The sequence below is a fragment of the Garra rufa genome, chromosome 18 (genome assembly GCF_049309525.1).
Source record: "Garra rufa chromosome 18, GarRuf1.0, whole genome shotgun sequence".
NCBI lineage: Eukaryota > Metazoa > Chordata > Actinopteri > Cypriniformes > Cyprinidae > Garra > Garra rufa.
Window position 1 is genome coordinate 22,872,011 of NC_133378.1, and position 24,866 is coordinate 22,896,876.

Genomic DNA, 24,866 nt, shown 5'->3' on the forward strand with positions numbered 1-24,866 from the left:
CCTTGGTCTTTTTATCCAATTCTTAAATCCGCAGATAAAATTTTAGTTCATTGCTTATAAATCTTTAAAATCCCTTTAGGGAAAATACTTAAAGAACCAAGGCCACTGAAAAAGTAGTATTTTGTCAACTTCTAGAAGTATGCTAGCATATAAACAACCTAAAAGCTACTAAACTCTATAGGTAGAACTTTCATCGGGTGTGTTTCTGTTTTTCTTTAGTGTCTTAGAGTGAGGCCCAGGCTCCAGCAGGCCTCGGTGAGCACCGGCATGATGGAGGGGGGTATGCAGCTGCTGAACCGGGATGGTCACAGCATCTCGCACAACTCCAAGCGCCACTACCATGACTCCTTCGTGTCCATGAACCGCATGCGGCAGCGTGGCCTGCTCTGCGACATCGTGCTCCATGTGGCCAACAAGGAAATCAAGGCGCACAAGGTGGTGCTGGCCTCCTGCAGTCCATACTTCCATGCCATGTTTACAAGTAGGTCTTATGTTCCTATTTAAGACTTTTTTTTTAGCATATAGATGGTTTCAAAGCTAACACACATGAACTAAGCATCACAAAAAACAAATCTTGACTTCACATGGTCTTTAAGGTGTATTGTTTATTCCTGATGTGTACATTACCTCAGCTTCCTTTTCAAGCCTTTCCTTCCTTCCTGTCTTTTTTCATCACCTAATGTTTTTTCCATGCTTTATTCTCTTCCTTGTCCTGGTCTCAGGTCAGCAGGTGTCTGGTTTTTCCTATTGCTCGTGTGTCCCGCTGCACCTCAGACTAGAGTGTGATGGTACGAGTCAGGACAGTGTGGGCTCTTCATTAGCCATGACTATTCTGAACTTACCATACACTAGATTTACTAACAACGCACTCATTTAACTCCATTATACATATGTGACCCTGGACCACAAAACCAGTCTTAAGTCGCTGGGGTATATTTGTAGCAATAGCCAAAAATACATTGCATGGGTCCAAATTTTTGATTTTTCTTTTATGCCAAAAACCATTAGGAAATTAAGTAAAGATCATGTTCCATGAAGATTTTTTGTAAAATTCATACTATAAATATATCAAAATGTAATTTTTGATTAGTAATATGCATTGTTAAGAACTTAATTTGGAGAACTTTAAAGGTGATTTTCTCAGTATTTAGATTTTTTTGCACCCTCAGATTCCTGATTTTCAAATAGAAGTATCTCGGCCAAATATTGTCCTATCCTAACAAAGCATATATCAATAGAAAGCTTATTTATTGAGCTTTCATATGATGTATACATCTCAGTTTTGTAAAATTTAACCTTATGATTGGTTTTGTGGTCCAGGGTCACATATCAGAACGGAAACTGCTTAACAACACAACCTTTGGACTAATTGGTTCTGAGTTTCTGCATTTCTCTTATAAGGAATGCTGTTTTTTACATTTTCTTTAAATGCTTGCAACAGTGTGATGAAAAATAATATCTTAATAGAAATAAGAGAAATAAGCATTCTGTATCTAAAACACAAAAGTAGATCTTTTTCCTTTCATAAAATCCTTTCAAAAGCAATGACCCCATTTAAAAGTACATACATACGCTTGATTCTTACTACTGTATTGTTACCTGAATGATCCACAGCTGTGTTTTTTTGTTTAGTGATAGTTGTTCATGAGTCCCTTTTTTGTCCTGAACAGTTAAACTGCCCGCTGTTCTCCAGAAAAGTCTTTCATACCACAAATTCTTTTGTTTTTCACCATTTTTGTGTGTTTGAACCCTTTCCAACAATGACTGTATGATTTTGAGATCCATCTTTTCACACTGAGGACAACTAAGGGGCTCATATGCAACCATTACAAAAGGTTCAAACGCTCACTGATGGGTGAAATCTTTTGGAATTTGAAAATCGGGTAAATTTTACTTATTTTGTTCTCTGGTGTTTTTTTTTTTTGGTTTAGTGATAGTTGTTCAGAAGGCTCAAACACTCACTGATGCTTCAAAATAAAAACACGATGCATTAAGAGCCGGGGGCTCTTGCTTTGTCTCCTGGGAAACATGTAAATATCTTCTGTAGCTTCTGAAGGGCAGTACTAAATGAAGAAAAAAAATAAATAAATAATAATAATAATAATAATAATAATAAATATATATATAGGCAAAATAGAAAAATGTGCACATTTTCATTCTGTTCAAAGGTTTACACATAATGCCCGTAATGCATCGTTTTTCTTTCTGAAGCATCAGTGAGTGTTTGAACCTTCTGTAATAGTTGCATATGAGTCCCTCAGTTGTCCTCAGTGTGAAAAGATGGATCTCAAAATCATACATTCATTGCTGGAAAGGGTTCAAATACACAAAAATCCTGAAAAACAAAAACAAAGAATTTGTAGGATCTGAAGGATTTTTCTGAAGAACAGCAGGCAGTTTAACTGTTCAGGACAAACAATGGACTAAGATATGTGGAATACCTTATTCAGGTCAGTACTAAATAAAAATAACATGCATTTTATATGATCTCTCTTATTTTGGAAAAGTAATTTTGCAGATTCTGTAAACTTTTGACTTCAACTGTATTTCAGTTAGTAGCTATGGCAATATTCCTTAACTTTATTTCAATTAACAAGACTGATTTTTAAAAACAGGTTTAGTTAATAACAACAAGGCATGTTCATTTATACAGTGATTTCCAATGGCATGAGCATCACTGAAGGTCGTCAACATATTAAATTCAAACAAAGTTTATGCAAGTTTCATGCAAATGATAAAATGTGGTGACAACCAATGACAATACAGACAGTGATCCGCTGTATGATAACTGTTTCAGCAGTCAAGTAGGAACGTCTGCTAGCGTCCAAAAGCACAAAGACTCTGAACTCTGATCAGATGTTCATCCCATTTGTGATCAGATTTTTGAAAGCTATTGGCAATGTTAGGGCATCTAGCAATAGGAACACCCACTTTGACAAACAGTTCAACCACTCGGCGCCCTCCAGAGGCCGCTGTATGTATGAACGGGCCATTACAGTATCATTGAACCCCCTGAAAACAGTTTTCTGCAAAAGCCTCTTTTGAGATAAACTGCTGTGTGTTGTGACTGCAGATGAGATGTCAGAGAGCCGTCAGACCCACGTGACCCTGCATGACATTGACCCTCAGGCTCTGGAGCAGCTGGTGCAGTACGCCTACACTGCCGAAATTGTAGTAGGAGAGGGAAACGTGCAGGTACGTCACCTTTAGTGTCTTTTAAAGTGCATTTTATATATGACACTCACAGTAACCCCTGTGTTGGGCTATCTTGTTTGCTTTGTGAGGTACTTAGGTTTTGTTCAAAGTTATGGTTTGCATTTTTGCAAATGAAGGTCTTCTGATATGTCATTTCAAAAGATCAAATGCATATGTGGCGGGTGGCTAGTTTACAAGGCGTTGACCTCATTAGACTAAAGGTAGTCACATTAGCAAAATTTCTGCAACATTTTCAGTGAAATTTTGTTGCCTTTGTCTGTTGTCAGAGGTGAAGTGATGTAAGAACTCAATTAGAAGTCACTTTTGAATCCACTTTTCTCAACAGGTTAATGGAGTGAATTCACATTAAATCAAATAAACCTGCATAAGAAACATTTTTGTGCTCATGCGAAATTCCAGATTGTGTGGGTTATTATTGAAATAACTCCAGTTAATGTGGCAGCACCTTAAAAAATCCAAATTATGTTAAAGATTCACTTACTACTTTTCCTCCGTTTCATCCACTGTATCTTGCCTTTACCTTGAGCAGACCCTGTTGCCGGCAGCTAGTCTCCTGCAGCTCAACGGAGTGAGAGATGCCTGCTGCAAATTCCTTCTCAGCCAGCTGGACCCCTCAAACTGCCTGGGCATCCGTAGTTTTGCAGACACTCACTCCTGCAGCGACCTTCTCAAGTCAGCCCATAAGTACGTTCTGCAGCACTTTGTAGAGGTATCGAAGACTGAGGAGTTTATGCTGCTACCTCTCAAACAGGTGAGCCATTTGCTTTGGGAAAGTAAAAGAAAAAGGAGAGTTCACATTTTAATAACATTTTCAGTGTTATTATAGCATTTTTGTGTACTTCATTTTTTATATTTAGTACTTTTAAATGATTACAATTATATATTTTAGTCTAATTTATAAGTTTAGGTTTTACTTTTTATATATAATATTAAAAAAGTATGTAACTTTTGCAATTTATATTTACATTTTATTTCAGCTTTATTATAATTACTAGAATTTAGCTAACAAGAAGACTGATAATTTGCATATTCTACAAATTTTTTACTAAAATTGGGCCTGTTAAAAAAAACACGACATAAAAGGTACATATAATAGCAGGGGTGGGCGATATACCAGTAGACATGATTTACCATTAGAACTTTGTCTACTGGTAGAGATTTTGGAATAACATAATGGTTACAAGCTCACATGACGTTGCTGTGCATTGGTAAAACATATCATTTGCACACGTTTTTAATTGTTTTGGTTTAAAAACACGTGATTTTAAGCCATTGAAATACAATTAACAGTGAAAGAGAACTAATTTCACTATATTCAAAATATCCCACAAGAAGATGGTGCTAATAGAGCACGCTATACTTTGCCGACTTATAGACCTTGAACGGTTAAATACACACATGTATGTGTCAGAATGGCTGCCTTTGCATTCCTTATAAATGCAGTAATTTTGGTCTTTAGTGAAAGCAAACAGCTGAGAAAGAAAAACGTGTTACAGTTTATTGGATCTGGGCAGCTCCTAAAGTGACAGCAGTGTAATATTCCTGCTGTTGTCATTTATGTTAAGAAACAACAAAACAGAGAAAATCTCTCACTGTTCTTGTCTAAATCACTTTTGTAACTTTAATTAGAAGAAATATAAATTGAATTTACACAGTAAAGAATATGCAGTGATTTTATACATTTGATTACTTTTTTTATACAATGTATGCAGCATTTTTCATTTATTTGTCCAGCTGTAGTTTTTTTTGTTTGTTCTGTTGCTTGTAATTAATTTCATATTCTTTTTTAAATCGCTGACTGTTTACTTTTCTTCAGTAAGTTTTTATTTTTATTTTTTTTAATTTAGGCTAGTATTTTTGTGATAATGACACTGGTGACAAGAATTATAAAATTTCTATGATATAAAAAATTGATATCATAAAGACCTTATTTAAAGCAAAAATTACTATTTTGTGATATATATTGTTACCATGAAATGACTCATATCGTTATATAATATTTTATTCATACTGTAATTATTAACGAAGAAAGACTCAAGAATAGATTTATTCAGAGTGTAAAAAGAGGGGTGTAAAGTGTACCCGTTAAATGATGTATGGAGAGTGCTGGAGAGATGAGCCATAGCAATCCTCAGAGGAAAAATGGTTTTGGCTACGGATGTCTAATTATATATTTGTCACTGACACCACTTCCTGTCACATTGGCTTTGAGCTTTTTAAAAACAAAATCTCTTGATCCTCTCTCCTCCTCTCTGTTGTCTGGGAAGTCTTGAATCTTTTGACTTAGTCTGAGGAAAAAATATCTGTACTATTTTGACCTTCAGTGCAGGAAGGCTGGTCACATCCTGGCTTTTAAAACACCCCTCACCCTCCTAAAAAAATCTTCCAAGGTCTGGAGAAAGCTGTCAGATAGAATTTACATTCATTTCAATGTCAGTTGCTCAGCTGGCGCAGAGTCTCTCAAAATGATGTGGTTCAAATTCATCTTTTCTCACTAGTGTTCTGGGAATAGAAATGTTTAATCTGTGAGTTGTAAAAGCCATGTGACCAGCAACCAGGCAGCAGACGAAGAAAATCATGGTTTAATATCCCTATATAATATACTACAATTCAAATGTTATTTCTGAAGGATCATGCAACACTGAAGACCGAAGAGTTATGCCTGCTGAGAATTAAATTTTAAATTGTAATATTATTTCAGAATTGTACTGTTTTTACTGTATTTTGATCAAATAAATGCAGCATGAAAATAGAAAAATCCTTAAACAGCAGTGTACGTATTTTATATATAATTACATATCTTAAACTTTTAATTATTACAATAGCATAATTAAATATTTTAATTCTAATTTATTTAGACAGCATACACAGGAACATTTGAACATTTGCAGAGAGATGTTTTTGACCCTACATAAGATAGTTACAGCATCTATCAGGAGGAGCTAATTGGACCATGCTAATCAGCCAAACCCTGACCTCTTCTTCGACTCGAAGCTAAAATGTCAGAACGCATTGCCCCATGGCGACACTGATATAAGTGCTCTCGGCGTCAGCACCTTCAATACAGTGTCAATCATCCGCTCAAATACACGGTGACAACAGCACGTCTTTGAGAAGCTGAGACAGCTAATCAGCAGAAAGCAGCTCCTGCTCTCATACAACACTAATTTCATCAGCCCTAATCTGCTCTCTTCATGGAAGAGCATTATTTTGAATAATTGTAGTGCTGCTGGTATTAGTATCTCTGTGCTTTGAAAGGTTGAAATACCCCTGCTGTTTAGACACTGATTTGGAGAGAACCATTAGCAAGAGGTGGCTGATGATGACACACACTTCTGTTCTCTCTGTCTGTGATTCTCTCTCACGCTTAACAGCTGTTGCAGGCTGGAGGCTCCCATTGGCCCCATATTTAACCCAGAGTACCCGGTAAATGCTTGTAGCCATGTTAACTGTGCCCTCTGCCCCAAATAAACAAACAGTCTGTGACAGGAACACTGCAGAGTCTGATGTGGTGCTCTTGCATGTGTAGATTAGATGATAGTGTAATGGTAAGCTAAAGAAAGAAAGCTAATGTGTGCAATATTTACATCACTAACAGCAGCAAATGGAATTGCAAAAACAATGATAACGGTTTCCCAAACACTTTTATCAGGCCTTCCTCCCCGTCTGCCATTGTTCCAGTCTAAACACTCACTCAGCACTATTGGTAAATTGAGACGTTGACATGTTAGCATGAAGTAAACACAAGCCAACACATCAGTGTTTTTGAAATAAATAAGTCTAACTGTAACTAGGATTTTTTTCCCACATTTTTTGCATATATAGTTGAGGTCAAAAGTTTACATACACCTTGCAAAATCTGCAAAATGTTAATTATTTTACCAAAATAAGAGGGATCGTACAAAGCATGTTATTTTTTATTTATTTAGTACTTACATGAATAAGATATTTAATATAAAAGACGAACAAGACAAAAGTAAAAGTTGAATTTATAAAAATTACCATGTTCAAAAGTTTACATACGCTCGTTATCTGAATGATCCACAGCTGTTTTTTTTATTTTTTTTTTACTGTTAGTCATTCATGATTCCCTTGTTTGTCCTGAACAGTTAAATTGCCCAAATCTTTCAGATCCCACAAATTCTTTTGTTTTTCAGCATTTTTGTGTATTTGAATCCATTTTTTCATACTGATGACAACTGAGATACTCATATGCAACTATTACAAAAGGTTCAAACACTCACTGATGCTTCAGAAGAAAACACGACGCAGTAAGAGCCAGGGGGTGAAAACTTTGAAGATCAGGGTCAATTTTATTCTTATTTTGTCTTTAGGGAAACATGTAAGTATCTTTTGTAGCTTCTCAAGGGCAGTGCTAAATGATAAAAATATAATATTTAGGCAAAATAAGAAATTATTATTATTCTGTTCAAAAGTTTTCACCCCCTGGCTCTTAATGCATCGTTTTTCCTTCAGAACCATTAGTGAGCATTTGAACCTTCTGTAATAGTTGCTATGAGCCCCTCAGTTGTCCTCAGTGTGAAAAGAACTGTCTCAATATCATAGTCATTGTTGGAAAGGGTTCAAATACACAAAAATGCTGAAAGACCCAAGAATTAGTTGGACCTGAAGGACGTTTCTGAAAAACAGAAGGCAGTTTAACTGTTAAATTATTACTAAACAAACAAAAAAAAATACAGCTGTGGATCATTCAGGTAACAACACAGTATTAAGAATCAAGCGTATGTAATCTTTTGAATGAAGTCACTTTTATAAATTCAACTATTATTTTTTCTTGTGGACTATATGTAAATGTCTTTTATCTGAAATATCATATTCAGGTCAGTACTAAATAAAAAAAGAACTTGCATTTTGTACGATCCCTCTTATTTTGGTAAAATAATTCAAATTTAGCAGATTCTGTAAAATTTTTGTTACTATAATGCTATTGTCAGGATGATTATTGATGAAGAAACAATACTTTTTGCTCCAGAAGGATGCATTAAATTGATCAAAGATATAAAATTGTCACTTTTTCCACAAAAATATTAAGCAGCTTAACAGTTAAGGGATAATTTACCCAAAAATGAAAATTATGTAATTAATTACTCACCCTCATTTTGTTCCAAACTCGTAAGATCTTCGTTCATCTGAAACCCGAGAGCTTTCTGACCCTGCGTAGAAAGGAACTACCACGTTCAAGGCCCAGAAAGGTAGTAAGGGCATTATTAAAATAGTCCATGTGACATCAGTGGTTCAACCGCAATGTTAAAAAGAATTCTCGTAATTTCATATGAGCAAAAAATCCCAAAATAACACCGCACCACACACGTGACGCAGAAGAGAAAAAAAATGTTGAATAAAGTCATGTTTTTGTTTTCTTTGAACACTTAAAAAGTTAAATTAAGGTTGAACCACTTACATCATGTCAGATAAAAATGGTTGAAACAATGTGACATGGACTATTTTAACAATGTCCTTACTACCTTTCAGGGCCTTGAAAGTGGTAGCTGTGTTGCTTTCTATGCAGGGTCAGAAAGCTCTCGGATTCAATCAAAAATCTCTTAATTTGTGTTTTGAAGATGAATGAATGTCTTGCGGGTTTGAAACAACATGAGGATGAGTAATCACTGACAGAATTTTAAAACAGAGATCTGTTTTTTGACATTATGTGCAGAACACAATGTGCTTGGAGTCAAACTGAGCACATCTGTCCTGTACAGAATATTACATAAGATGTTTAAATGCACTCCATTCAGATTAAAACAGCAATCTGCCTTCTTAAAATGTTATGTAAATACTTCAGTCCAACTGAAGCCAACCAGTCAAACAACCTTTAGTTTTAAGTTCTTTCTTGTAATTTCTGCAGGTGCTAGATCTGATTTCTAGTGATAACCTGAATGTCCCATCGGAGGAGGAGGTGTACAGGGCTGTGCTGAGCTGGGTCAAGCATGACATTGACGGGCGGAGGCAGCACGTGCCCCGGGTGGGTGTGATTTCTCCTGTCAAACTGCTTTTAGCAACATCACAGGATTAATGCTTATAAAGGATTATGTCTCTGCAAATCGATACTTGTTTCTTTCTGTATTCTTTAATCCTTTTAACTCGCACGTCTTACCTGTCACTCTTTCCATCCATGTCTTCAGCTGATGAAGTGTGTGCGACTGCCACTGCTGACACGAGACTTCCTGATGAGCAATGTGGATACGGAGCTGCTGGTGCGTCACCACTCCGAGTGCAAAGACCTGCTAATTGAGGCGCTGAAGTATCACTTGATGCCTGAGCAGCGGGGTGTTCTCAGTAATAGCCGCACCCGACCTCGCCGCTGCGAGGGAGCCAGTCCGGTCCTCTTTGCCGTAGGTCTGTAAATCAGGACAAGAGGACATAAAAACACACATACACATATGTTGTATGTTATTGGGTTGATTTCAGTGCTAAATGTCTTTCAGGTGGGGGCAGTCTTTTTGCCATTCATGGAGACTGTGAGGCCTATGACACTAGGACAGACCGCTGGCACATGGTTGCGTCCATGTCAACGCGGCGGGCACGAGTTGGAGTAGCTGCTATTGGAAACAAACTCTATGCTGTGGGAGGGTACGCAGAACCAAAAGCCTCATCTTTGTCAGAGAATCAAGTGTTTTTTCTTTTATAACGCCAAACTAAAGTGGTAGGAAAATTAAAAGGAAAATTCACCCAAAAATGAAAATTCTGTCAACAATTACTCACCCTCATGTCGTTCCAAACCCATAAGACTTTCGTTCATCTTCAGAACACAAATTAAGATATTTTTGATTAAATCTAAGCGCTTTCTGACCCTACATACACAGCAATGTAATTACAACATTCAAGGCCCAGAAAGGTAGTAAGGACATTGTTAAAATAGTTTACTTGACATCAGAGGTTCAGACTTAATTTGATTTATTACATTACGGAAGGAACAGAATGTGCAGAAAGCCACATTATTTTCTTAAGATTACCCTGCTGAAGCAATCAAGAAGTTACCTAAGATTAGTTAGGAAATGTGTCAGGCGTTGACTAATGAATTCTGTGAATGATGACTGTCTTGTCTTTACTTGCATGATGAAGACAAAAACAAAAGGTCTACTGTTCATCTTTGTCTCTCCTTTGCTTTTTCCCAAACCAGGTATGACGGCACCTCTGATTTGGCTACTGTAGAGTCGTATGATCCAGTAACCAATGCGTGGCAACCTGAGGTGTCTATGGGAACGAGGAGGAGCTGTTTAGGGGTGGCGGTCCTGCATGGGCTTCTGTATGCAGCAGGAGGATACGATGGTGCTTCTTGTCTCAACAGGTACACTACAGTATCTAGGCAAACCATTGTGAAAAGTAAAAAATAATAGAGAAAATTATAAAAAAGCATTAAAGGGATAGTTCAGCCAAAAATGAAAATTCTGTTAATTACTCAGCCTCATGTCGTTCCAAAACCGTAAGACCTTCATCTTCAGAACACAAATTAAGATATTTTTGATGAAATCCGAGAGCTTTCTGACCCTGCATAGACAGCAACGTAATTGACACATTCAAGGCCCAGAAAGGTAGTAAGGACATAATTAAAACAGTCCATGTGATATTAGTGGTTCAAACATTTTTTTCTGAAGCTGCGAGAATACTTTTTGTGCTCTAAGAAAACAAAAAAAATATGTTAACAATTTCTGCTCTTCTGTGTCAGTCTTTGACTGCGACACGTGTGTGTACATACCTCTTCTTGCAAACAAGGCGCAGCGAATCTGAGTTCTATGTTAGAATGCCAGCTCCTGCGTCAGAAGCACCACATGCATGCGTCTTGGTTACTTTCTTGAAATTCTCGGATTTCATCAAAAATATCTCAATTTGTGTTCTGAAGATAAATGAAGGTCTTACAGAATGACATTTTTTTTTCTTTCTTTTTGATTTTGTCCACAGTGCAGAGAGGTATGACCCTCTGACCAGTACCTGGACTTCTATCGCTGCCATGAGCACCAGGAGGAGATATGTTAGAGTGGCCACATTAGGTAAAAATACACACTGCTAATGTACTAATAAATATAAAGAATTGTCATCAGTACAGCTACAAGCACTTCCACTATATGTTAACGGAAAGGTTCACTTTCAGGACAAAAGTTTATATTTATATACTTTAACTTCAAATGTCTTGTCCAGCTCTGTGATGTGCATGCATACTGTGTACTCCAGTTCAATACTCCCATCTCATTTTCTCCTCCAACTCCAAAATTGTCCTACATTGCTGCAGAAGTACAGACCCAGTGTTTACAAAGTAAAAATGCAAAGAAAGTTGATTTAAGCGATTTTAAAGTTGGAGGAGAAAATGTGATTGGAGGTTTTTGACCTAAACAAGACATTTGAGGTTAAAAAAGTAAATAAATTATTTGTGTTTTTTAGAAAATAACCAATCGTTTCGCTAGATAAGACACTTCTTCCTCAGCTGGGATCGTTTAGAGCCCTTTGAAGCTGCATTTTGGAAGTTCAAACTCGCGGACACCATAGAAGTCCTCTATATGAAGAACATTCCTAAAATGTTTTCCTCAAGAAACATAATTTCTTTACAACTGAAGAAAGACATGAACATCTCAGATGACAAAGGGGTGAATAAATTATCTGTACATTTTTTGTTCTGGAAGTGAACTTCTTTAAGCAGTTGATTAACATCCTCTGTGGTTGCTCTGAACACCATACATGAACTTGTTTCATGTATTTCTTCTCTTAGATGGCAGTTTGTATGCGGTCGGCGGGTATGACAGCTCCTCACACTTAGCCACAGTAGAAAAGTACGAACCACAGGTAGGTGACACATGTCTCTCTGACATGTTAGAAACATCTCTAGGGTGTTTTATGTTTTCTCTCCATGGCTAAATATGACTAAAGATGTTTTTTTTGTTTTGTTTTTTCAGAGTAATGCCTGGACTGCCATTGCCAACATGTTGAGCAGGAGGAGCAGCGCAGGAGTGGCTGTGTTGGAGGGCATGCTTTATGTTGCGGGGGGCAATGACGGTACAAGCTGCCTAAATTCAGTGGAACGATACAATCCGAAAACAAACACCTGGGAGGGAGTGGCCCCCATGAACATCCGCAGGTTTGATAGCGACCAAATGTTTGTTTAAAGAGGTAGTTCACCCAAAAATTATCCCTCATGTCATTCCAAACCCGCAAGACACTCGTTCATCTTCGGAAGACAAATTAAGGTATTTCTGATGAAATCCAAGACCTTTCTGACCCTGCTTAGACAGCAACACAACTACCACGTTTAAGGCCTAGAAAGGTAGTAAGGACATCATTAAAATAGTCCATGTGACATCAGTGGTGTTATGAAGATGAACAAAGGTTGTATGGGTTTGGAACAACATGAGGGTGAGTAATTAATGACAGAATTTTAATTTTTAGGTGAACTATCTTTAAGAGATGTGTTTCACATCCGCATAAAAATTATTTGATTCCTAATCGACCTTTCTCTTGATCTTCAGGAGTACCCATGACCTGGTCGCCATGGATGGCTGGCTCTATGCAGTTGGAGGCAATGATGGCAGCTCCAGTCTCAACTCCATCGAAAAGTACAACCCTCGTAGCAACAAATGGGTGGCGGCGTCTTGTATGTTCACGCGCCGTAGCAGCGTGGGAGTCGCTGTCCTAGAGCTCCTCAACTTTCCTCCACCGTCCTCTCCTACTCTTTCCGTCTCCTCCACAAGTCTTTGACAAAGGGTAAAAACCCGGCTTAGCTCAAGCGGCCTGCCCTGCGTGGCTAAGAGGCGCAACTGCTCAGTTTGAGCATCAGACGAAGAGCATTTTGTGGGCCACAGCGCCCCATCTGGCTGGAGGAATTCTGCAGCATGCTGCGGATCAAGAGGGTAAAAAAAAAAAGGAAAAGACACTCACACACTAAGCCTCCACAACTCTCACCCTATAAACCCGTGCTTGAAAGTGCAAAATAATGTTGCTCTGCCATTTCGCGGTCACTTTGTGTATGATGTATATCTAAATGTATATTTATGTTTACGATTCTTTTTTGAAATACTACGAAATAATATATGAAACAAAACATAAAAAAAAAGAATGAACAACTTTAGGAATGTAGCTATTGACAGGTTCTGCCACGCATGTTTACAGAAATTTCATCCTGGCAGAAAATAATATTGTAGTGCTGCTGTGTCACACTAGGTGGCAGTAATGTGCAACGCTGCCCTGTCTCACCACAGATGCGCATGGACATTTAGAAGCAGAAAATTCACACAAAACGGTGGATGGATTCTACACTACGTACACCAGATCATGTTCACAGCATAATATATGTTTGACCTATTTTCCTATTTATTTATCAAATGTAATATAAACATATGACACTATTTCAGAGATATTTGAAGGACCCCCTCTAACTTAAGAGGGGAAATATATAGTTTTAAAACATACTAATGGACATACCTATTACATATCAGAGAAGCACTGGTGTTTGGTATGAAATGTGAGATTTAGGAAGAACAGGTATTTAGTCTTTTATCTAACAAACATGTTTGGTTCGTTTTATACAGTCATGTTTTTCAAGCCTTCGAGAGTTTGAGCTCTACACGAGTACAAACTTTACTAATATGACACGTCTAGATCTCTAACCAGGAGAAATGTCTTTCTAATGAAGACTATAGCCATACCTAAAACTAGCTGTGACATTAAAGCTGCACTTTCTCATGTTTTCGAAAAGGGTGAACGGTGCTCAGAACTAATTCTGATTAGCTAACGGGTAATCAGTAACGTTAACACTGACACTTCAATATGGAGCCCTTCAATGTGAGTAACTCGGCTATTTTGAGCTCCTATATATGTTGTTTGTCACGTTTATTTAGTATTTTGTCGTAAGTCTTTAATGAACCATGTCATTGTATATTGCATTTTCTAAACTTATTCGATCTGATATAGATAGTATGTGTTGTGCTGTGATAGCATTGGTAACGGCCACTACCAATGCATCTTACCTCAGATGGGCAGATGAGTGAACGAGGTTTTGTGAGTAATTAGTTTATCTGATGAGAGCACAGATCGTCCCAAAACAAAGGATAGTTCCTCCAAAATAAGGTTAATGTACTTTATTATGTACAGTGGTGGCCAAAATGAATGGTTTTAAGTCAGTTATGTTTGTCTTTTGCAGTAGTGTGTGAGTAGGAAATATCAGTTTACATTTTTATACATTAATTTTGCCATTAATTGTAATAATCCAATGAGTTTTTTGTTTGCACAAGGAGTCTGACAACAGCCAGTGCTTCACAAAGAGATTTGATATCATCATCATCATGTTTGTCTGAAATGAAATGAAGAAACAGAGCAAACTGAGACAGACTAAATCCAGAAGAACTGTGGCAACAACTCTGAGATGCTTCAAGACGCCTACACTCTTGAAAATAAAGGTGCTTTAAAAGGTTCTTCACAGCGATGCCACACAAGAACCATTTTTGTTTCCACAAAGAACCATTCAGTCAAAGGTTCTTTAAAAAAAAACATCTCTTTTTTGCCTTTTTATAATCTGAAGAACCTTCTTTTCTTTTCTGGTGAAACAGAAAGGTTCTTCAGATGTGAAAGTTTCTTTATGGAACCATTTAGACAAAAAAGGTTCTTCTATGGCATCGTGAAGCACCTTTATTTTTAAGAGTGTACCTGCAAAGCTACAGTACTGTTAGAAGTTTTAGGCTTGTGTAAAAATGCTGTGAAATGAGAATGCTGTCAAAAATAATGTCATAAACAGATTTTCTTTATCAATTAAGTTCTGTTAACTAAATAAAATCAACATTTGGTGACCATCCATCCATGCTTTTAAAGCAGCTTTTGCCCGAGGTGGACTTGCGCATAGATTTTCAGGTAGGTTTCTTGAAGCATCTTGGAGACATTGCCACAGTTCTTATAAATTTAGTCTTTCTCAGTTTGTTCTGTTTCTTCATGTCATTTCAGACAAACTGGATTATAATGAGATCAGATCTCTGTGGAGCACTGGCTGTTGTCAGACTCTGGCTTATTTTAATTGATGGCAAAATGAATGTTTGGAAATGTAAACTGACATTTTCCTCCTGACACACTGCTGCAAAAGATAGAAAAAACTGACTTAAAACCATTTTTTAGCTGAAAATACTAGTGTTCTAATACTTTTTGCCACATATTTAGAAGAATGTCAGATTGTCTGTTCAATTTGAAGTAGATGAGAATAAGGACAGTTGTGTGGCAAAAGAGCAGCTTGGACATTCTGCTAAATATGTTATTTTTGAAGAAACTTTGAACTGGCATTAAGGTGATTAAATGGTTTTTATTTTGGAGGGGAACTATACCTTTAGGTAAATCCTGCTCTCTGCCATTTTACATAGGTTTTAAAATGTAGCGTAGTATTATATGATTTCAAAACTTCTGAGAAGTTAGGATTTTGTTTCCTTTTTTTAAGGACTTTGTTAATTCACAGAAACTTGTTTAAGGTCAGTATACGTTTGTGTCCAGGGAGATCAGAGTGCTGTATATGTGTGTGTTTCTGTAGAGGTGAAGCATCCTGCACTTTGACAATACATGCATAACACCACAGGACCACAACCCCACAGAAAGGAAAAATACAGTATGTGTATATAACCAAATATCCTGAAACTTTGTGCAATGTCAATGTAACTGTGGCTTTTTTTCTTTTGGTCTTTTCTTTTTTCTTTTTGGATTGTAATGTTGTTGAATGTGTTATTTATATTGTGCCGGTTATGTTTTGCTATATTTAAGAACAAACATGAATTTTTTGCACTAATGTCAAATGGAGCAATATACTGCTGTATAAAATCAAAACACACTACTGTAAATGAAATAAAGCTGTTTTCAGGTGGAATGTGAGCTTGATCTGATTTGAATAAACTGACACATTAAAGGAATAGTTCACCCCAAAATATAGATTCTGCCACCCTCATGCCATTCCAAACCTGTGTGACTAACTTTCTTCTGCAGAACACAGAAGATATTTGTGACCCTGAACCACAAAACCATAAGGGTCAATATTTTGAAATTGACATTTATACATCATATATTTGGCTGAGATACAACTATTTGAACATCTGGAAACAGAAGGTCTAAATAAAAAAAATCTAAATATTGAGAAAATTCCCTTTAAAGTCTAAATAAAGTTCTTAGCGATGCATATTACTAATCATAAATTAGGTTTTGATATATTTACAGAAGAATATTTTCAAAATATCTTCATGGAACATGATCTTTACTTATGCTGCGTTCCAGGCAGGTTTTTTAACTGGTAAATCACCACTTCAAACCACGACCTACGACTTTGTAGCGTTCCAGGCAAGTCAAGCCAAACTGCCTGGGCACATTTATGAATTATTATTATTAATTTGATTGCAACGTTATATTGTCCTAAGCTCTATTTTTCCACCGTGTGCCACTTGCATAAACACCGCACGCATTAGGGATTATATTTGTTGTTTCACGGGCTATGTCACGTCAGAACTCGTAACTGGGAGTACATCGATCTGTTACGAGTTCACGAGTGGGAAGTCACGGGTTTGACTGCCGTTCGGGTGCACTTTCACGGGTAGAAGGTCGGAAAAACACGGGTTATGGGTTGTCTGGAACGCGGCATTATACTGTAGGGCCGTTGAATGCTTGAATCTGACTGGCTGACGAACGTTCTAGAGGTGTGCATTATTTTCAGGGAAACGCACGGCGAACGTAGTTCCAGGCAGCTTTTGACCGCAGTAAATTACATGTCTATATCACTTCGCCGCACATTTCAGTTATTTCAAAGGTCCTTATGCTGCGTTCCAGGCAGGTTTTTTAACTGGTAAATCACCACTTCAAACCACGAGTCACGACTTTGTAGCGTTCCAGGCAAGTCACGCCAAACTGCCTGGGCACATTTATGAATTACTATTATTTTTATTAATTTGTATATAATATTATACTAATTTATATAAAAATTAATATTAATATTAATTTGATTGCAATGTTATATTGTCCTAAGCTCTATTTTTCCACCGTGTGCCACTTGCATAAACACCGCACCCATTAGGGCTGACTTTGTTGTTTCGCGGGCAAAGTTACGTCAGAACTCGTAACTAGGGGTGTTCGGTTCCGTTTTTTTTGGAGTCGACTCCGACTCCCGACTCCTAATTTTGGAGTCGGTGGAATCGACTCCTCGACTCCATTTACTTTGAATTAAAATAGGGTCAGGATTCAGAAGGTGCGTCTCAATATGCTTCCTCGTTTCCTCACTTCTCGCTAGTATGTCCTACGACCCTAAAAAATGACGCATTTCTATAGACAAAATGCATCTAAAAATGCATTTGAGATGCTGCAGGAGAGTTACCTGATCCAAGCTGCCCAAAACATGAGAATTAATTATTTTAAACTTGAAGTTTATAGCGTAATTGCTTGCCCTGTGAGGCGCTTTGAGTTCCGTTTGTAACCCTTAGCATGAAAACTTTCAGTTTTCGGTCATATCCTTATCTGTAAATGTCATACATTCACACGAGCATTTCCATTTATGCATAAAAGTCCATTCTGGCAGTCTGTGTTAAGTTTAAATCTTTAGCTACTGAATGAGCGAGTCAGACTGGAACACAGAACACAGACAGGGAGACAATTAATACTCAGTGCAAAAAACATTCATTGTACTGAAACATCTGTCGGTGAATGTTAAATTTAGATTTAAATTCAACATGTAGTGCACGTATTTATGGAGGGTAGGAACGGCTGTGACGGTGGCAGATTTTTACCATCGCCGGTGGTGCGGTGTTTTATATATAAATAAATGAGGCTCAAACATTATTCACAATCATGCGTGTTTATTTTAGCAATTCCGTCGGTGAACAAGCAGCCTACAAAACGCTAAAATAAAAGAAATAATACATTTAAATAAGAAAGTAGCCTAAATAAGTGTTAAATAGCCACGTTAAATATAAACAAATATTTGTTGCAAAAATTCCTAACCTCAACAGCTCATCTGAATTACTGGCCGAGTTCTCTTTCTCTTGTTCTTTGTTTTCCTGGCATTACTTATTTTTTCCTCTCATTTCTTTATCTTTTTGTTTTAATTTCTGTATCTTTACATTCATTATAATCTTTTCGTTATAATGAACTGTTGCTGTGTTGAACTTGAAAAAAACACTCGACACTGGGAGTCGATTCCTGACCTGGAGTCGATTCCAACACTAGGGCTAGTGAGAGTCGAGGAATCGACTCTTTTGGAGTCGACTCCCCATCTCTACTCGTAACTGGGAGTACATCGATCTAGTACGAGTTCACGAGTGGGAAGTCACGGGTTTGACTGCCGTTCCAGTGCACTTTCACCGGTAGAAGGTCGGAAAAACAGGGGTTACGGGTTGTCTGGAAAGCGGCATTACAGCCAAAAACAGCAAAATAACCAAAAGCTACAGTGACACTGGCAAAACTAATACATACGGTAAACAACAGATACAGGTAACAACAGGTAAAAAACGACAGATTATGTCCATGTTTTTTTCCACAATATTACGTTTTATCATGTACGGAAAGCACATAACGTTACTCTATTTCTCTCGCTCTCTCTCACTCACAGACGCACACACATACGTTACAGTTAGCACTCGCACTAATGTTGTTAGCGCATCTCTGACGATAAACAACTTAAAAACGACATGACAGTTCTCACGCGAGGTAACAACGGCGTGGTCTTGAAGAAAATGAACTTAAAGTTTAACTGTCAGTAGAGACGATGCTGCCAGTCACCTTTGAGAGAGACAGACTTGAGAGAGGTAATTTACGATCTTAAACTCTCTCCCCCCTCTCTTGCCGTCCGTCTGCTTGTCTGTCGGTCTGTCTAAACTTCATTATAAAACGGTTAGTTCCATTCCTCAATTCTGATTGGTCAGCAGCTGTGTCGTATTCATGATACGGCACGGCTATGACCACTTCACTCAACGGTTTTGTGTATCATTGAACCTCCTTAGCAACCACCCTTAGCAACGTAAACACAGCTGCAGCAGTTAGGGACTACTTTTTACAGCGGAAGGCAGTTAATGATTTTACTTTATGAAAATGTACAACCTAATTTACATATAAATTAATATATATTTTTGATATTAATATTTTTATTGTGTGGTAATTTTGAAAATCGTGGATTTATTCATGATACAGCACGGCCTCTCGTACCTTATTGCTTAATTATTAACTGCATTTACTAACGTTCTATTAACTTTAGTTTGCTATCAACGGCTCAAGCGTCGTTACTAGGTCTAAAATGACATTTTGGAACTAGCAACGAAGCTGTTGGATGAGCTGCGTAAGAAATTAATCCTACTCACAATAGCGTTTTAAGGATAAAAACCGGACGAATGTCTTGAAATATATCATCTGATCGATGTCTTGATGTGTGGTAACTGTAGTATAAGCGGAATAATTGACTTCGGGCTGTAGAATTCTGCAAAAATAATGCACACCTGAGGTGGTGATGCGGTCGTGACCGCATCACCACCTTTTCTAAGAATTCTACGGCCCGTCGTCAATTATTCCTTACTTAATATCCTATTGATTTTTGGCCTCAAAGAACCCATGCAATGTATTGTTGGCTATTGCTACAAATATACCCATGCTACTTATGACTGGTTTTGTGGTCCAGGGTCACATTTTATAGAATGTTGGTAACCAAACAGTTCTGGTGCTCATTGACTTCCTCTAAATATCATCTTTCATGTTCCACAGGGGAAAATAAAATAATAAAATAATAATACTACAGATAATTCAAGTTTGAGAAAACAGTGAGTAAATGATGATAGAATTTCATTTTTGGAGGAACTAATATCAGGAAGAAATGTTACTGTGTATAATATTTTAGCATTTGTGTAAGGTACATGGAAAAAATTCTTAATTGCGCAAAAAGTTAAAGGGATAGTTCACCCAAAAATGGAAATTCTGTCATTAATTACTCACCCTCATGTTATTCCAAATCCGCAAGACCTTAGTTTATTCTCAGAACACAAATATTTTTGATGAAATCCGAGAAGCTATGAAATACTTTTTGTGCACAAAAAATAAAATAAATATAAATTAAATAAATTTAACAATTCCTACTCTTCTATATTAGTCTTTGACGCGCGCTCAAAAGACCCCAACTTTTTGTACTCGAAAACGAAGAAATTAATACTTTTATTCATTAAGGATAATTTTCTATTCATCAAAAAATGTATAATGGTTTTCACAAAAATAGTTTTCAACATTGATAATTTTTTCCATTTTTTTTAATTCAGCTTTGCCATCACAAGAATAAATGACATTTTTAAAACATATTTTTATAAACTATATATTTCACAATATTCCTGTTTCACTGTATTTTTGTTCAAATAAATGCAGCCTTGGTGAGCTTAAGTATGATAATTATTACATTTTTTATATGCATTTAAGTTGTGAAATGTTATGATACTTATTGTTTTTTAACTAGGTCTTTTATTCTCACCAAGGCTGTTTTTATTTGATCAAAACTACAGCAAAACTGTAATATTGTACATTTTTATTGCAATTTAAAATAAATTTTTTGTATTTTAGTATTTTCTGTTAGTACTTTCTTTCAGCTATTACTCCAGTCTTCAGTGTCACATGATCTTTCAGAAATCATTTTAATGTGCTGATTTTGTAAACATTTCCTATTATTATCAGCCCTGCTGCTTAATATTTTTGTGGAAAGGATACATTTTCAAGATTCTTTGATAAGTAGAAAGTTCAAAATAACATTTATTCATTTTACTGCCACTTTTCAATCAGTTTCTTTAGTAAGAACATTGGTAAAAAAAATAAATAAATAAATAATAATAATAATAATTAAGACTTTATTTAACAGTTTCTTCTCTTCTGTGTCATGCAGAAATTGTTGAATAAAGTAAGACCACTGATGTCACATGGACTATTTTAACAATGTCTTTACAACCTTTCTGGGCCTTGAACACTTTTAAAACCTGAATGACAAACTTCAGTAGAAAGTAAAAGCATTCATAGTGGAATGTTAAAGCTGCTGTACAATGAAAGTGAATGGTGACCAAAGCCGTCAAGCGAGATTTTTTCGATTTGAAACCTCACAATTGGTTTCAGAAGCAGTTTAATGATGTTTTATGTTGCTTATTGTCTCAACAGCCCCTGGTCACCATTCCACTGTATAGAAAAGAGCAGCTTTGACAGTCAGCTAAACATCAAACAGATTTGGAACGACATGAGTATTACTAAATAATGACCGAACATTGATTACTAGGTGATCTGTTCCTTTAATAAACAAAATGTTTTTTGGATTAAGAGCAAGACCCTCCAAAGCTGATCCCATTAGAGTTTTGCTCTCTGACTGATGTGAGCAAACAGCTGAGCACTCTCGCTTTACCCACCGTGACCTCAGCTTTGCGGCACGAACACCTGTGCTGTGCGCTTACGCACACGTACAGACACATTTGGGCAGTACATCTGATACGATGTACGTTAGCGTTTGCTTTAAGGAGAAGATTCATTTCAGGATTACAGTATTGTCCTCTTGTTATTTTAGCATCTGTGTTTGTGTATTACCCCTCGTAGCCGTCTGTTGTTAGGCAGCTCTGTTAATGAGGGCAGGGGGGCTGGGGGCTCTGTCGCAAGCCACTGCGCATGTCCCAAGCCCTGAAGCACCGTGATATGAGGGCCTGTGATGAGTTTACAGCATGGAAAAGCAGCTGCAGGCATAGCTGTACAGCAGAGGAGACGCTAACACGGCCCCAGTGTCTGTCCAGCGGCTATCCGGTCACCATAAACCAACCTCAGCTAGCTTTTTTCACCTGAGCTCAGTCTACGTAAACATCAATCCAAGCTCATAAATGGCACTTGCGGTTTTGTATCATATTAGATACACCCTATATAAGAATTTTTACTTACGCTACTGTTTAAAAGGTTGGGGTCAGTAAGTTTTATTTTTTGGAAGAAGAAAATAATACTTTTATTCATCAAGGATGCATTAAATTGATCAAAAGTGACAGTAAAAACATTTTGAATGTTGCATAAAATACTCTTGTTTAGAGCTTTCTATTCATCAAAGAATCTTGAAAAATTCAATTTAATCGTTTTCAACATTGATTATATATTGGTCAAAGATGATTGTTGTTGTTGTTTTTCTAAAAAAAAAAAAAAAAATTAATTGCATTTTTGTTTTTGTTTTTCTGAGCAAAAAATAAATATCTTACATTTTTCCCTAATTTACAGAAGACCACTTTCACCACAAATTCTAATTAGTTGTAATTCTACAATTTGCCACTATTCCAGGTTTTGCCCATTTGTCAGTAAGATTTTTTTACTCATTTAAAACACAATATAATTTAATATGCTCCCTTATTCTTTTATAGATTTAAAAATGTACAAATCAGAATAAGCATGTTGTTTGAATTTTTACATAAATATTGTGTTACACTGAATGACAATGTAGCATTATTTCAACCAAATATTGACAATTTATTCTTCAAAAACTTATTTAAAACCTTTAAAGTAGACACTTTACTTACATTTAATGTACTTTCTATGGACATAAAATCACTTTTGTAAATTTCTTTTGACATGGGCATCTTTTACCCCTATATATTTTTAGAAAATCCAGCTGTCATCACAGGAATAAATTAAGTTTTTATAACTTTGAGAAAAAAAAAAAGTTACTTTTTGTTGTAATATTTCACAATCTTACTATTCTGCTGTATTTTTGTTCAGGTAAATGCAGCCTTGGCGAGCTTAAGTATGATAATAAAGATTTTTTATGCATTTATGATGTGGAAATGTTATGATATTTATTGTTTTTGAATGAAGTCTCTTATTCTTACCATGGCTGTTTTAATTTGATCAATAATACAGCAAAACAGTAATATTGTAAAATTTTATTGCAATTTAAAATAAATCAAGACTCAAGAATCCAGTCTTCAGTGTCACATGATCCTATAGAAATCATTTTAATATGCTGATTTGGTAAATATTTCGTATTATTATCAATATCAAAGCTTGTTATTGAAACTGTTACTAATTTTTAAGATTCTTTGATGAATATAAATTTCAAAATAACATTAATTTACTTTTCTAAAAATTATAAATGTCTTTAATAGCACTTTTGATCAGTTCAATGTGTCCCTGTTGAATAAAAATATGAATAACTAAAAAAAAAAAATATTAATATTAATCAAAAATACAAAAAAAGGTAATATTGTGAAATATAATTTAGAATAATGGTTTTCTATTTGAATATACTATAAAATATAATTCATTTTTGTGATCAAAGCTGAATTTTGCAACATCATCACTTAATTTATTTATTTATTTTTTTGGAACCTGTGACTTTATTTTTTTGATGGATAAAAAGTAAAAAAAAAAACAGCATTTATTTAAAATAGAAATCTTTTGTAACAATATACACAATTGCTCAAAACTGTGGGGTCAATAATATTTTTTCTTTCTTTTTTTCTAAGAAATAAATTGATAAATTGATAAAAAAGTATAGTATAGAGACTTATATTGATAGAAAAGATTTCTATTTTGAATAAAAGCTGTTTTTCTTTTTACTTTTTATTCATCAAAAAATCCTGAAAAAGTATCACAGGTTCCATAAAAATGAGAAGCATGACAACTGTTTCCAATATTATTAATAATAAATCAGCATTTCTGAAGGATCGTTTGACACTGAAGACTGGAGTAATGATGCAAAAATTCAGCTTTCCATCACAGGAATAAATTATACTTTAAGGTACATTAAAATAAAAAATGGTATTTTAAATTGCAATAATATTTCACAATTTTACAGTTTTTTTTTTCTGTATTTTTGATCAAATAAACAGCCTTGATGAGCATAAAAGACTTCTTTAAAAAACATAAAAAATATTACAGATCCTAAACTTTTGAACAGTAGTGTATATAAAAGTACTAAGTAGTCTTCCGTAGAATGATAACAATATATTTAAAAAAAACATGTTGTGCAATAAAAGAAAAAAAAAATTGGCAAACCCATCAGAAACCGATCATTAAGCACCTGCACGTATTCCATGGAACAAGAAAGGATTTGGCTTCGCATATAGTTTCTACTACACTTTCGCCCTTTCCTCCACTGAATTCTGCGTCAGCAAAAATAAAATCCATTACATCACATATAACATTGTTAACATCATTATCAAACATTTCTGTTGAAATTCCACTAAGCTATTTCACAAAAAACTCCTTAACCTGTTTGATGTGGCCCTTCAAAGCCTTGTTTATTCCACCTCTTACACCCTGTTTTTTTGTACTGTGAGAACTCTGACACCCGTGGTTCTCTCTTGCACACGTTGTCCACTGAAAACAGCCAGAGGTGTGAAGTTAGCACTTCTAACACACCCAGCAAGTCTGAAAAAACATTGGAGAGGGACTTCCCAGACAGGGTCGGGCCGTTAGCCTTGCTCAATGCACAGCTCTGGTTCTTGTGTGTGAGTTTCTGACTTGGTCCTGTCTAAAAGATTCATGACTTTGATAGTACATTGCGAACCAAAGTCTGACTTTCTTATCAAAATAATGTTTGAGATCAGTTTTCCTGTAAACTTATTTTGATTTCAAATAGCGGTCTACTTGAAATTATTTAATAGACACTGTCATAGTATGTTAGGTGTGTAAGAAGCAGGTCAAAGTTTGGTCAAAATGAC

General features: G+C 36.0%; 1 protein-coding gene across 1 annotated transcript; it reads left to right on the plus strand.

The window, feature by feature from the left end:
• The first annotated feature begins 223 nt into the window (after positions 1 to 223).
• LOC141290476 (kelch-like protein 17) lies at positions 224 to 15,311 on the plus strand. The gene is made up of 11 exons (XM_073822601.1): positions 224 to 481; positions 3,074 to 3,195; positions 3,746 to 3,967; positions 9,086 to 9,202; positions 9,363 to 9,576; positions 9,666 to 9,810; positions 10,361 to 10,528; positions 11,140 to 11,228; positions 11,942 to 12,015; positions 12,126 to 12,307; positions 12,696 to 15,311. The coding sequence occupies exons 1-11, from the start codon at positions 268 to 270 to the stop codon at positions 12,922 to 12,924; spliced, it is 1,776 nt and encodes a 591-aa protein (XP_073678702.1). The 5' UTR covers positions 224 to 267; the 3' UTR covers positions 12,925 to 15,311.
• Positions 15,312 to 24,866: the final 9,555 nt, after the last annotated feature.

Excerpts from the sequence above, each read along its gene's own strand:
- LOC141290476 (XM_073822601.1), top strand. The coding sequence starts at position 268 with ATGATGGAGGGGGGTATGCAGCTGCTGAACCGGGATGGTCACAGCATC. Across the intron at positions 9,203-9,362 it reads GGAGGCAGCACGTGCCCCGG|CTGATGAAGTGTGTGCGACT; the intron begins GTGGGTGTGATT and ends CCATGTCTTCAG. Across the intron at positions 11,229-11,941 it reads TGTTAGAGTGGCCACATTAG|ATGGCAGTTTGTATGCGGTC; the intron begins GTAAAAATACAC and ends TTCTTCTCTTAG.